This window comes from Meriones unguiculatus, chromosome 21 (assembly GCF_030254825.1).
Source record: "Meriones unguiculatus strain TT.TT164.6M chromosome 21, Bangor_MerUng_6.1, whole genome shotgun sequence".
NCBI classification, from domain to species: Eukaryota; Metazoa; Chordata; class Mammalia; order Rodentia; family Muridae; genus Meriones; species Meriones unguiculatus.
The window spans coordinates 42375372-42390109 of NC_083368.1; the positions used below are offsets into that span (position 1 = coordinate 42375372).

At 38.0% G+C, this 14738-nt stretch overlaps 1 protein-coding gene across 2 annotated transcripts in view; it reads right to left on the reverse strand.

Moving 5' to 3' along the window:
• Vwde (von Willebrand factor D and EGF domains) overlaps positions 1-14738 on the reverse strand; it is a 62866-nt gene that overhangs the window by 37299 nt on the left and 10829 nt on the right. For both annotated transcript variants that reach the window (XM_060373842.1, XM_060373841.1), the window contains exons 4-9: positions 11818-11883; positions 9438-9682; positions 8344-8433; positions 6387-6531; positions 1490-1704; positions 1002-1075 (exon numbers count right to left, since the gene is read on the reverse strand). In XM_060373842.1, coding sequence (XP_060229825.1) covers positions 1002-1075; positions 1490-1704; positions 6387-6531; positions 8344-8433; positions 9438-9682; positions 11818-11883 — 835 coding nt within the window. The remainder of the gene's footprint in view (positions 1-1001; positions 1076-1489; positions 1705-6386; positions 6532-8343; positions 8434-9437; positions 9683-11817; positions 11884-14738) is intronic.

The window sequence follows — 14738 nt, forward strand, 5'->3', positions numbered from 1 at the left end:
CAATAACCAATCTCCTGTAATAAAATCATAAACTCTACTTCATCCCCTCTATTCTTCCTGTCTTAATTATCTTCCCGGCACGTGTTTGTCTCTAACACTGTTTTATTACACTACTGTTGCTGTTAACTGTGCTACTGTCTCTCTTCTCCTATCCAGAGTTCAGCACAGGACAGGGAGAGTCCCTGTCTTTACTCACTGCCTTACCCTCAGCACACAGAAAAAGGCTTGTCACCTGGTATTTTACAACTAATATCACTGAAATAACACAGATTAAGCATATCACCACCATGTTTTCTTGAGGACTCCTCACCTGGATGTCTAAATCTCCAAATCCGGCCATAAAAGATTTCTGCATAAGTGGTCAGTCCTGACAGCATTTCAATACTCATCAAAGCATGCTGAGTGTGATTTATAAGGGAGGGTTCTACAACTACTCACTCACGAATAGTCTTCCCGACAACTATCATATTGTTTAAAACACCTGTCACGTATCGTAAAGTTAGATTTTACTAGACATCTTCTTAAGGATGTCTTACCATCACGAGGCTCCCAGGAGAGCTTACATCTTCCTACGAGGATATTAAAAGCAGTGTCATTTTGTTCCTTTTTTTCAGTACTTTGAACATTTTACTTAAATTTCAGAAACAATCATAAAGGCTTTTATGGTAGAGAAATAAATTTTCAAAAATAAACATTTTATCCATCAATTAAATGTAATTAGTGTTAAACTAAATTTAATGAATTAGTTTAGTCATTTCACATAAATCTCAAAGGTATCTTCACTTGTAATAATTAAAAAATTTAGGCTCACTGGTTTTATGAATTATTTACAAAAGGCTGGAATTAAGGCAAAAATATCCTTCACAAATACACTAGTATCTGGAAATAAAGCAGTAAAAGTACAAATCATTAATAAAGACAAAGAAATGATAAAAAAAGTGTGACAATTAAAACAAAACAATGGCAAAAGCCACCGAAAAAAGAAAAGCTCAGGACATTACCTGCCATCAAAGGTGATTATGTGTGGGTCAGTGAATGAATAGCAGTAAGCAGATGGGACGTCCTTGACTTTGATCTGCAAAGGAAAGAAATATTTGAACATTAACACGGTTGTTGGCTAGCGATAGGTAATAAGTTATTTAGAAATTGGAGTCAATAGCAATGGATTCTTATTTTTATAGTCACTTAAAATAAAATTATTTTAAAAATAAAAAAAAATTAAGTAATTTTAAAGGTTAATTATTTATATAATTCATTTATATAACTGAATATGTGCCAAGTGTGGCCAGCAATGACAGGCAGGTGTTAGCTGGCCCACGTGGCTCCAGGAACCAATCTTGGGTCCTCTAGAAGTCAAGAGAGTAAACGTAGCCTTTTGGCCACCTCTTAAGCATCATTAAAGAAATTTCAAATTAAAAAAATAATTGTGGCACAAATATATCTTTTGAATTCTTCAGGAGTAAAGATGATTTTTTTTTGATAGGTCAACCTGGACGCTGTCGGGAGTGTATCTGTCCCACAGGTAAACATCGTTAACTATTGGGTCCACAAGGACGTGTGTGACTCTCTCTCCATCCCGGGAAGGGTCTGTCACAGCAGCGTAGTACACTATAGCGTGGCTGCATATGCCATTGGCACAAGAATCCTGGTGAAGGTCCACGTGGCAGGAAGACAATGCCAAATTTAAGCCTAGGTGCTCCTTATCTATTTAGAGGGAAAAAAAAAAAAAACACATTTTAAGTTTTTGCACGTACGTGCAAATCAAATGTAGTTACATGATCACTATGAAACATTAGACTGTCATATTATTCTTAAAATGTTTTTCTTTAAAAATTACTGTAATTTTTGTCTAAGTTAAAATAAAGCTACTGAATCTACTTGATCTTTATAGATTGATATTAACTTTATATATGTATGAACATATATAAATACATACTCGCTGATATTTGCAATAAAGTTAGAAACACATATGCATCTAGATATAATTCAAAAGCAATAAATAACACAGGTGGGATAAAGCTGTGAACATTTTAGTGCCATGATTTCATCAACATATTATACACACACACACACACACACACACACATATATGCTATGAAATATTAACATAAACATTTAGTAAGAAAATGACGTGGTTCTCTTGAAGGTGATCATGGCTAATAATCTTATTTCTCTTCATAAGTGTCTGAATATATTCAGAACCTCAACTTGACCTTCTGCTTATGTAACAAAGAAAAAGGGAAAGAAGTTTGAGAGGAAACAGTAACAGAAAATGAAAATAGATGGATAGCCTTGATTTTTGACAAAGAAGTCAAAACCATACAATGGAAAAGAGACAGCATCTTTAACAAAGGGTGCTGGTCTAACTGGATGTCTACATGCAGAAAAATGCAAATATTTAGCACCCTGCAAAAAACTGAAGTCCAAGTGGATCAAAGACCTCACCATAAAACCAGACACACTAAATCTGTTAGAAGAAAAAGTAGGGAAGAGCCTTGAACTCATTGGCAAAGGAGACAACTTCCTGAACAGAACACCAACAGCACAGGCTCTAAGATCAACAATCAATAAATGGGACCTCATGAAACTGAAAAGCAAAGTACACTTTCGTCAGAACAAAAGACAGCCTACACACTGGGAAAGGATTTTCACCAACCTTATATCAGACAGAGGGCTAATATCCAGAAGATATAAAGAACTCAAGAAGTTAAAAAGCAACAAATCAAGTAATCAAATAAAAAGTGGGGTACAGGGGCTGGAGAGGTGGCTCAGAGGTTAAGAGCACTGACTGCTCTTCCAGAGGTCTGGAGTTCGATTCCCAGCAACCACATGGTGGCTCACAACCATCTATAGTGCCCTCTTCTGGTGCGCAGGTGTTCATGCAGACAGAACATTGTATAGACTATAAATAAATAAATCTTAAAAAGTGGGGTACAGAGCTAAACAGAATTCTCTCTAGAGGAATATAGAATAGCAGAGAAACACTTAAAGAAATGCTCAACGTCCTTAGTCATCAGGGAGATGCAAATCAAAACCACCCTGAGATTTCACCTTACACCCATCAGAATGGCTGAGATCAAAAACTCAAGCGACAATAAATGCTGGAGAGGATGTGGAGAAAAGGGACCCTCCTCCATTGCTGGTGGGAATGTAAACTTGTACAACCACTTTGGAAATCAATCTGGCACTTTCTCAGACAATTAGGAATAGTGCTTCCTCAAGATCCAGCTCTACCATTCCTAGGTATATATCCAAAAGATGCTCAATTACACAACAAGGACATTTATTCAACCATGTTTGTATCAGCTTTATTCGTAATGGCCTGAACCTGGAAACAACTCAGATGTCCCTCAGTGGAGAAATGGATACAGAAATTGTGGTACATTTACACAATGGAATACTACTCAGCAATTAAAAAAAAGGAATTCATGAAATTTGCGGCAAATGGTGGGATCTAGAAAAGATCACCCTAACTGAGGCATCCCAGAAGCAGAAAGACACACACAGTATATACTCACTTATAAGTAGATACTAGACCTAAAAGATAGGATAAACATATTAAAATCTGTATACCTAAAGAAGTTAAGCAAGAAGAAAGACCCTGGGATGATCAATCCTCACTTAGAAAAAAAAAATTGGAAGTAGGAGAAAACAAGAAGCAGGATAGGAGCCTATCATAGAGGGCTTCTGAAACACTCTACCCAGCAGTGTATCAAAGCAGATGCTGAGACTCATAATCAAACTTTGGGCAGAGTGCAGGTAATCATATGACAGAAGGGGGAGATAGAAAGACCTACAGAGGACAAGATCTCCACAAGGAGAGCAAAAGAACCAAAATATCTGGGCCCAGGGGTCTTTTCTGAGACTGATAATCCAACCAAGGACCATTCATGGATATAACCCAGAACCAATGCTCAAATGTAGCCATGGCAGCTCAGTCTCAAAGTGGGTTCCCTAGTAAGGGGAACAAGGACTGTCTCTGACATGAACTCAGTGGCTGGCTCTCTGATCACCTCTCCCTTGGAGTAGGGAGGCACATCCTTGCCAGGCCCCAGAGAACAACAATGCAGCCAGTCCTGATGAATCCTGATAAGCTAGTGTCATATGGAAGGGGAGGTCTTCCTTCCATCTATTAGTGAACTTGGAAAGGGGCATGGTAGGAGATGAGGGAGAGAAAGTGGGATTGGGAGGGAATGAAGGAGGGGGCTACAGCTGGGATACAGAGTGAATAAACTGTAATTAATATAAAAATAAAAAATTTAATTAAAAAAAGAAATTACAGTGGTCACCTTTTAGGTTCAAGATCCTAGGGAAAATTTTTTTCTCCTTTTAAATTTTCTTTCTTTTTCTTTTTTGAAAACAAGTTTTTCTCTGGAACTAGTTAGGACAGACTGTTGTTGAATTCAGAGATTGCCTGTCTGTGCCTCATCAGTTCTGGGATTAAAGGCATGATCCACCACCACTCACCTTATGTTTTCCTAGAAACACATTTTTCTCATACATATAAAACAGAATGGAAACATCCAAATTCATTAGCCAGCTCCCTGAGGGGAATGTGAGTATGTGTGGCTTAGGTCCAGTCTATGGTTTCATTTCCCAAGTTTACAATGCGAGGCCCAAGGTTGTTCTCATGGAGCCTGTGCAAAAGCTGCACAGCCTCTGTAGGAACACATCAACAACATGGACTCTGTCCATGTGGACACTGGGTAGCAGAGAAGGAAAGAGCACCGAGAAAGAAAAGAGAAATTTATCTCTAAAAATAGAGAAACTGTTAATTGACAAAGCAAAGAAACACACAAAATTCTAAGTTACAATAGCATAGTTAGGTTGCATTTATGTCATTATAGCAGTACTTGCCTTAATTAAAGAAATTGAGAGAGTGCAAATATATTTAAAAATATACTTCTAATCAAGATAATTTTTTGCTTAACACAAATTTGGACAGTATCAGTAATTATGTGTCTGTGCTTCCCAGAAGTAGATTGAACTGGTATTGTTTGGTTCTTTTTTCTTTGTATTTATTTATTTATCTATCTATTTATCTATTTATTTATTTCAATTTATTCACTTTGTATCTGCACTGTATCCCCCTCCCTCACCTCCTCTTAGTTCCACTCACCTTCCCTCTTCTACCCTTATTCCCTTTCCTTAGTCCCCTGATAAGGGAGGACCTCCTCCCCTTCTATCTGACCCTAGCCTATCAGGTCTCATCAGGACTGGCTGCATCATCTTCCTCTGGGGGCTTGCAAGGCTGCAGCCCCCAGGAGGAGGCAATCAAAGAGCTAGACACTGAGTTCATGTCAGATACTGTCCCAGTACCCCTTACCAGGGTACCCACTTGGAAACTGAGCAGCCAATGGGCTTCTTCTGAGCAGGGGCTCTAAGTCCCCTCTATTGTATCACAGGGTCTGAACTGTAATAAAAATTCACTATGTCACAAGCCTTCAGAAATCTAAGTGCCGAATTAGGCATCTCCTAAACATGTAACTGATAAGTACCTTAGCATGACATCTTTGAGCTCCTTTTTTTTGCCTTTTGATTTGCTTTTCTATGCATCTGGCAGGAAACTAATCTGGGCCTGTTAATCTTTTCACCTCTCTGATTCAGTTAGATTATAAAGCCATCAGCATCTAGGTACCCCGTGTTTGAGGATCTACTTAAAATGCCATATGAAGAATATATGATATGTAAGCAGGACTATAATCAGCCTTTACAGATTTTGTTTTAATCAGAAAATCTCTTGCTTTGGTCAGAGGTGTAATTGGGAAGGAACTCAACCAGCCCAGCCACAGCTATACATGGTTTGCTCTCTTGTCTGCTCTGTCTTGCTCTAGGGAGCAATTTCCTTCTCTATATTGCCTTGGTAGTAATTTATAAATGGCCGTGCATCATGATACCCATGGGATTAGTCCTTCACATGGAAGAACATTAAGACAAATGTCCCACATGGAGCTTACACTGGGGAGAGAAGTGTGAAGAATGCACTATGAGACACGTGTTCCAGAAGCTTCAACCCTGAGCCCATCGCGCCTCCCTCAGTGAAAGCGATTTGGAAAACTAAAGAGCTGCTTGTCCCTCATCTCTAAAAACAAGGCAAAGAGAATAAAAAGTCAGGAAGAAGTAGTGGAGGGTAAAGGAAAGATGACACATCACAAAAAAAAGAGAAGATAGTTCACTAGCCTGCTTGAGCCCTGGAGTGATGGTGATGGGGTTGGTGCAAGAAGCCCTTTCGACCTTATATCAGATCATTAATACCACAGAGCCATTAGCTGATGTAAGCATGAAACATTTTATTTCCGAGTACAGCTTAGGGACTTACTATAAAAGAGAACCAGGATCAGTTATTCTCTGAAATGTAATAAACCAAAATGAATCTAGTGTGTTACCTTGCTCGACAGTTCTCAGTTTTAGTGAGATTTTGCATCCTTGATCAAGCTCACTAAATTCAGAGCAAACAATAGGGACTGTACTCTCTATCCTCAGCTGGTGTTCCTTTCCATCTTCTAGTATAGTGCTTAGTTCAGGTTTTAACTGGTATGAGAAAACACAGCAAGTTAAGTTCAGACAGAAGGTATTATAAGGGTTAATTTTGAAAATGTTTTTCTCAACAGATTCTCTTTTGCTCAGTGAGCCATTAGTAACACAAGCGTTCAGTTTTATTTAACTAAACTAGGCCAATTAACATCAAACTGGTAAAAACAAATATAAGCCACTTCTGGTGGCATCCAGAGAGTTCCAGTACCAGGTCCCCTCTGAGTTTAGGCTCAATTGTTTCCTCAGCATTGGTCGGACAGGCATGTGACCAAGCTGGCTCCATTAATTCTGGAGGATGGAGGAAGAGAGATGATTGTGATTTCTTCTCATTTGTTTGCTAATGATTATTGATACAACCAAAGAAGAACCTGATTATTTTCAAAGACTTATTGTCACCATTGAAATGTATAGACTACTTACCACATAAATTAAAATTTTGTCATCACATTCATTATTCCACTCCTCAGCTTGCTTCTGACCTTTTCCTTCTAAGTTAGACTTCCTGAGATCTATTGATATACAGCATGAGTCCATTCCAGTCCACCAGACAGTCATACATGGAAGCAGGGATCTTCTGTTATTCCCATAGCCTCAAGTCTTAGCTGTCTCTCCAAAGAATTGCTTCTTAGTGCTATTTCTCTGTTAGTCTAATTGGAAACAGTGGCTGACCCCTGACATTGGTTAGCTGTGCACCTACCAATGCAAATGAAAAGGTTACTGCTCTTCCAGAGTCAGAGCTCTGCTTGCTCTCCCACTGCTATCTCTTCTGACAATGTAATTCCATCTCCTCTACTGGAGCTCTGCCCACATCTACACGGACCTTACCTAGACAAAGGTTTTCATCATATCCCTAAGTCCTACCCTCACATCTGTTTATTTTTCTCTGTTATCTTTGAACGAGAAATGGATCCAGTGGAATCTCCAATTCCATGAGTGAGCTCCCTGCTCTCCAGTTTCTACCTCTTGATGCTGCCCAGTGTCTTCCACTGACATGATTCCCTGACACTTCTTCTTACCTGGTGGAATAACTCGCCATGCTCTAGATCCAGTGAGACCAGCAGTAACCAAAAAAGATGTTGTTTGGTTAGCACAGTCATGGCAATCCGTAAAGCCAGAAGCGTGAGTCATTTCTGCTCAAGTCACAGGTGCCAGCCCTCCACCTGACACTTGTCATCAAGCATTTACAGCAGCCAAGTAGTGGCACTCTGATAATACATAATCAACTATCTAGCAGAATGACTTACAAAAACAGAGCCTTTGGCTTATCCTAGTTTGAGCTATCGCTTTGGTCCCTCCTCCCACAGGTTCATGAATCATGATACTTCACTTTATCAGGGCAGACAATTTTACATTCAGTGAGAGTTGTACTTTGAATTTTTTTTGTCTTTCCTGAGAGCCACAATATTCTGCAACACACTTTCTCAAGATGCTAGGTGGTAGCAGCCATCTACAGCTTCCAGTGAGCCATGGGTAACAAAGAGTCAACATCCAGCCCACCACAGTGTGCTTATGGCTAAGTTATGGCCTGCAACTTGGTGGCAGCAAATGCATTTTTGGCTTGCCCCCCCCTTTTTAAATTTGCGATGAGCTTACTGAGATGCGGTGTCATCAAAAGTCAAGGAGCACCCTGAATCAGCTCATTCCCACGTGTCTTCAGGCTTCCTTGCACATGAGGGTCATTCAGTTTATTCTTCAAAACTGCAGATTATGTAGCTTAAGCTTTCTGATTCAGCCTACCATGAGGCCCAGGACCCATCATGGGCAAATCACAGTAAATAAGCTTTCCAGTTCATACTCACTGCGACACACCTTAATTCCTGCAAAAAATCCCTGGCTTTCGACAGCTATACTTTGCACATCAGGTTTCTCCAAGAAAAAGACGGAGGCACTGCAGAATATCTATGAATACAGTTAAGAAATAATCATTTAGTAGTGACATTATAAAAAACATGCAAATCATTATCTTTAGATCTTTAAGGCAATTGTAAATAAACGATAAAGTTAAGAGCCAGTGGTGAGAGAGATGGTCAGCACTTATGAGCACTTGCTCTTGTAGAGGACTCAGGTTCTATTCTCAGCACCAACACAATGTTTCATAGCTTTACATAACTCCAGAGTCAGGGATCAAATATCCTTTCTGAACTCCCTGGACATCAAACACATATATGCACATATACCCATACACACACTTGCAGGTAAAACACTCACACATAAGATAAAACAAAGAAAACTAAATTTGAAAATAATAAATTACCAAACATTTCACACACTTACCTATATTTTTAAGAAAAATTCAATAAATATTAATTATTTGAACCTCAATGTAAAGTATAGTGTGCTTTTTCTTTAATATATATTTATTTAAAAGTAGAAAGACAATGCAGCCAGTCCTGATAAGACCTGATAGGCTAGGGTCAGATAGAAATGGAGGAGGTCCTCCTCTATAAGTGGACTTGGGGAGGGATATGGGAGGAGAAGAGGGATAGAGGGTAGAAGTGGGAGGAATATGGGAGGGGACTACAGGTGGGATACAAAGTGAATAAATTGTAATTAATAAAAAATAAATCAATAAAAATGAAAGCATTAAAAGAAAGAAAAATTAAAACATTGCTTTCCAGTATATAATAATTTAATCTTAAAACCTGAAAGAAAAATACAGTCTTAAAGACTCAATGAAAATCAGCAGATTGTGAAAAGGAAATCTCTAAACATAGTCACCAAAAATACATTACTAATATTTCTAGCTGTTGTTAAAATTAGCACAATTACCAAGTAGAAAAAAATTAAGCCAATATTGCTTTATATTCTGAGGACAAAAGCAGCTTTCAGTGTTTGGCTTGAAATCCATTTTTGGAAACCAATATAGTCATGGAAAGAAAATATAATATATATTTTTTACATACCCTGTCTCCAAGTCTGAGATTTATGCCATCAAATTCTAAAAGCGAGAATGCCTGAACAGTGCTTTCTTGTCTCAGCTCTTCTTTGATTTCTTGGGAAGAAAGCCTAGACCAGGCTATGAGAAAGCCTACAGAGTTGTTCACAGGGGAAACATCAAAAGCACACCTACAAACTACCTGAGAACCGACCAGCTCTGCGGTGACCTTTGGCCTGCCTGGAGGTGGGGGAGGCAGCATGGAGAGCTGGCCTGGAGGGAGAGAGCACAAAGGGTCAGTCAGGTATCTTGAAGAAAGAAAATAATCTCACGGAAAAAGGACCCAACGACTATCAGTCTGGGACCTACTTTAAGGGAAAATTGATATCCCTACTTTGGGGAAAAATGATTATTCTTTTTCTAACAGACAACAAAGAGAAAAACTCCTGTTTAAACTATGATGAATATTGATTGGCGTCAGAGTAACGGCTCAGCCTTACATTAATCATGGGGAACCTCCGCAAAGCCTGGACTGTGAAAAGAAAAGTGATTCACATTCCTCAGGCAATCATTGTTTCTAAAATACAGAACAAACAAGAATTTAGGAACTAGACTTTTTAATATCTTGTCTTTAACTATTTACCGCAGCATCAAATCAAGTAAATATTCTATAATTTGCTTTTCACTCAACTCCTGACTTTGGGTTAAAAGAGTTGTTAATTGTGCAGTGATTATTTTGTCAGTGAACCACTACAGTGAAGAGCTGGACAATTGCCTTGTTCTTTTCTGTTTTTTTTTTTTTTTTTTTTTGAGGCTAAAGATATGCCTGAAGTTCCTTCTAGGTCCTGTCTAAAGAGTTCAAGGTTTGTTTGTTTTTAATTCTAGGCATTTGTAAAGTTAAATCTAAAAGTCTATAATGATTGTTTTGTTTTGTTTTAAAAATAGAAAAATATCTGACTAATAAAATTAACAAGATGCTTTACTATAGTCTGAAATATACATCTTTCTATCACATACATTATTCTTCGGTGACAATCACAAAGGTAACTTTCTAGATCTGTCATACAGACACTGGAAAACTCTTAGAAATCTTGTCTTGAGGCCTTTTTTATAAAGAAACTTACTTTCAGATTATTTAAAGCATTATTTTGCTAGACAGCATATCCCCAAAACTAATGGCAAATGAGTTGTTTTGAAAGAAACATACTAACAACAAACATGGTGGAGTCTAGGAAGGGTCTTCTTACTTAGCTCATGCTAGCCTCAAGCTCTTGATCCTCCTGCCTCAGTCTCCCAAGTGCTGAGATGAAAGTGTGCCCAGCTACAAATATTTTAGTAATCCTTAAGCCAAGTGACCATAGTCATAGTGAGCTTTTCGCTTAGGTTACTTCGAATTGTGTGCAGTTTTATATAGTCTAAATTCTACGTAATTATACAAATGTTTTAAATAATCACAGTGTGCTGAAGTAAGGGAACAAAGAAGTAAACACATTTTTCTGTTGCTTCCTGTGGTGCTGGTTTTGAACCCAGGGTTTGATACAAGACAGACAAGCTGGGCCCCACTCAGTGTACCCCACTACCAACTGAAATGAGTTATTCATTCAAGAAGAAAAATGGCTTTTTTTCTTTGATACAGATCCCTAGTTAAGAAAATCCATGCCTAGTGTGCATAATAGATCAATAATCATATTATGTGCTTACTGCTACAACGATTAAGGAATATTGCTTTTTCTTTTATATTACAGTCTAAAAATTAGGGAAATAATAACCATTTAAATAACAGGCTCTAATGAAGTTGAGACTTTAAGACAGCATAATGTTTTTATAACAGATAGAAAGGGAAAGAGGCCTGCAAAATCGATGTGCAGATGGAAGAGTGCAGAGAAGTAGCTCAGAAATATTAGTTATAGTAACCAGACGAAAATGAATCCTCCTGCTTTTAGAGAATCCTAGTTGTCTACAGACACAATGAAATGGCTTAATTTTTGTTTGTTTGTTTTGAGAGAGGGTCATCCCATGAGGCTAAAAACTTACAAAAATCCTCCAACTGTGATCACAGATAGTTTTAAAAGATTTTTTTAATATTATAAAAACTGTTACAACGATTGTGCTTTACACATTCTTGAACAGTGCTAGAAGGCAAAGTTTTGGGAGTAAAACAATAAGTACAAATGCATATACATTTTTATAAAAATTAAGTTCAATCACCAAATTTTCTTGTGCATGATTCTGCCAATATTTACAGTTTTTTTTAACTCTGTGCTTCTACCAGCCTCAGGGATATGTTCTACACACAAAAAAGTTATTGATATTTTGATCAGACTGGTGATGTTTGCATAACCAGAGAACAAGGATATTCACAGACATCACTATCATATATGTCACGGAAAAAATAATGTCATACACACCTCCACAGCCACCTCCAGTTTCCGTTTCTCCAGGGCCACAGGTGTGAAACTTCACATCAGAAATAGCTGCAAAAGGTTAACATTTATGTTTTTACTTAAATGACTCTGAATATGCATATCTAAAAACAGGTCTTGAGGAATCACATTTTAACATGAACTTGGGATTTCTTAGCTGTTCTTACAGGGGTTTTTCATAAGAAGTTTCCCTCTTTGAGGATAAGATCAAACGTCGATGATGGATGATCAGGGACTGTATTTTGAAGTACTTGTAAGCTTTCATACCTCCTCTGGGGTATGAACTAGCAGGACACACTAATAATTTCAAGCGTTTGGGCTGCAGGGGTCCTTATTTCTTGTAGAAATGCAAAGCGGTGCAGCCACTTGGAAGGGCAATTTGGCATTTTTACATGACGCTAAATGCACACACACACACAATCATTCTGCCTCTTTCCTTCTGGTGTTTACCCAGAGAACTTTCAGACAGACTTCTTTAAGAAAGATGAACACAGACATTTAGAAGAGTTTTATTCATAATTGTCCATTTTGCAGGGATTTTGTGCAGACAATAACTTTGGTTTATTGCCTAGAAGATTTGTGTGTGTGTGTGTGTGTGTGAGAGAGAGAGAGAGAGAGAGAGAGAGAGAGAGAGAGAGAGAGAGAGAGAGAGAGAGAGACCTGGTGATAATATTTTCATTCTCAAGATGGGGTTTCCCTTATTAGCCCAGGCTGGCTGGGAAGTTACCATGTAACCCAAAACGACCTCAACTTCATAAATTTCTCGTCACCTCAGCTCCCACATGCTGGGAAGATCATTGAGTATTTTCATCCTAAAGCTTCCAAAATACTCTTCTTTTGTGTTTGCTCTTTTGAGCAGCACTGCCTTCACGGGAGGTTGGCTCTAGTCTCTCGGGACTAGACTTTCCTTTTCATATATCTACAAGATTTTGTATAAAATTGTAATCATTTCAACTTAGTATGTTCAGAAAGTTCCCACTCAAATTAGTATAGTTCCTGGGTCCTCCTTCTAAAATGGTATTGAACTAGAAATATACCTTCTTGAATTGGAATAGAGCCACTGCTTTTAAGTAACTTGACAAGTCAATCTAGGATGTCAAAGTATTAACAGAATTGTTCATAATTATAACATTGTTCTTGTTATATTATCTGTAGATTTTTTCTGGAGTTCTTTCCCTTTATTTTTATTTCCCTTTTTTCCCCTTTATTGAAAATAGATTTTTTCTTTTTATTTATTTATTTTCTTTAATAAATTTTATTTATTTATTTTTTTCTTATCAGTTACATTTTATTAACTTTGTATCCCAGCCTTGTCCCACTCCCTCATTCCCTCCCAATCCCACCCTCCCTCCCTCATCTCCACCATGCCCCTTTCCAAGTCCACTGATGGGGGGACCTCCTCCCCATTCATCTGATCCTGTTTTATCAGGTATCTTCAGGACTGGTTGCAAAGCCCTCCTCTGTGGCCTAACAGGACTGTTCCTCCCTTGGGGGGTGAGGAGACCAAAGAGCCAGTCATTGAGTTCCTGTTAGAAATAGTCCTTGTTACCCTCACTATGGGAAACCAATTGGTTACTGAGCGACTACGGGCTACATCTGAGCGGAGGTTCTAGGTTATATCCATACATGGTCCTTGGTTGAATGTCAGTCTCAGAAAAGACCCTGTGCCCAGATATATTTGGTCCTTGTGGAGCTCCTATCCTTTCCCCATCATACTAACTCCCCTTCTTTCATATGATTCCCTGTACTCTGCCGAAGGTTTGGTCATGAGTCTTTGTATCTGCTTTGAAAACACTGCTAGTTAGAGACTTTCAGATGCGCTCAGAAGACTCCTGTCATACATTCAATGCACATCCCATCTGTCTTTCTAAACAAGGATTGATCATCTTACCCCATGTCCGCTCTCTTGATTATCTTTTTTAGGTGTATAGATTTCATTATGTTTATCATATCTTATAGGTCTATATAAGTGAGTATATACTGTGTTTGTCTTTCTTCTTCTGGGATATTTCACTCAGAAGGATCTTTTCTAGATCCCACCATTCGCCTGCAAATTTTATGATTTCCTCCTTTTTGATTGCTGAGTAGTATTTCATTGTGTAAAAATACCACAATTTCTGTACCCATTCCTTCGTTGATGGACATCTGGGTTGTTTCCAGGTTCTGGCCATTACAATATATTATATTAAATTATTTATATAATTATATTATATATCATATCCTATTATATTATATTATATTATATTATATTATATTATATTATATTATATTATATATATTATAGCTTTCAGTTGAGTATTTTTATGAGACTCCTGGCTGTGAGAATAAGTGGATCCCTGACTCTGGTTCTTGCTCTTGGGACCCCTTTTTTTTCTGTTGAGTTGCTGTGCCTAACTTCTATATGATTGCTTTTGCGTCATCTTCCTATTATATTTTATTTTGTGATGTTTGATTGTTATCTCTTAGAAGACTGTCCTTTTCTAGTGAGAGACAGAAAGGGAGTGGAACTGGAGGGGAGGGAATTGTGATAGGACTAGGAGAAGTAAAGAGAAAGGAAACTATAAGCAGAATCCAAAGAGGGTTTCTCTATGGTCTCCTGATTGTGAACTACATGCTTCCCTTGCTTGCAGCATTCCCTCCTACAGCAACTTTTAATCTTTCCATTAAGATGATTAATTGCAATTAGTAAATGCATGACTACCCTGTGGCATGACGGAAGACTTTAAATTTATCCTCTAAACTATACTAAGCACATGCTTTATCGGTTAGGAGATAAATATTACTCCAACAACATAAACAGGTGGTGTAATTTATGCATATTTTTGTCTGAAAATTGCATCTAAGCTCAATACTCTCTTTGCTTTGTCACTAGTACAAGTCATTTCATTCCCTTTGATGTAAGCCAA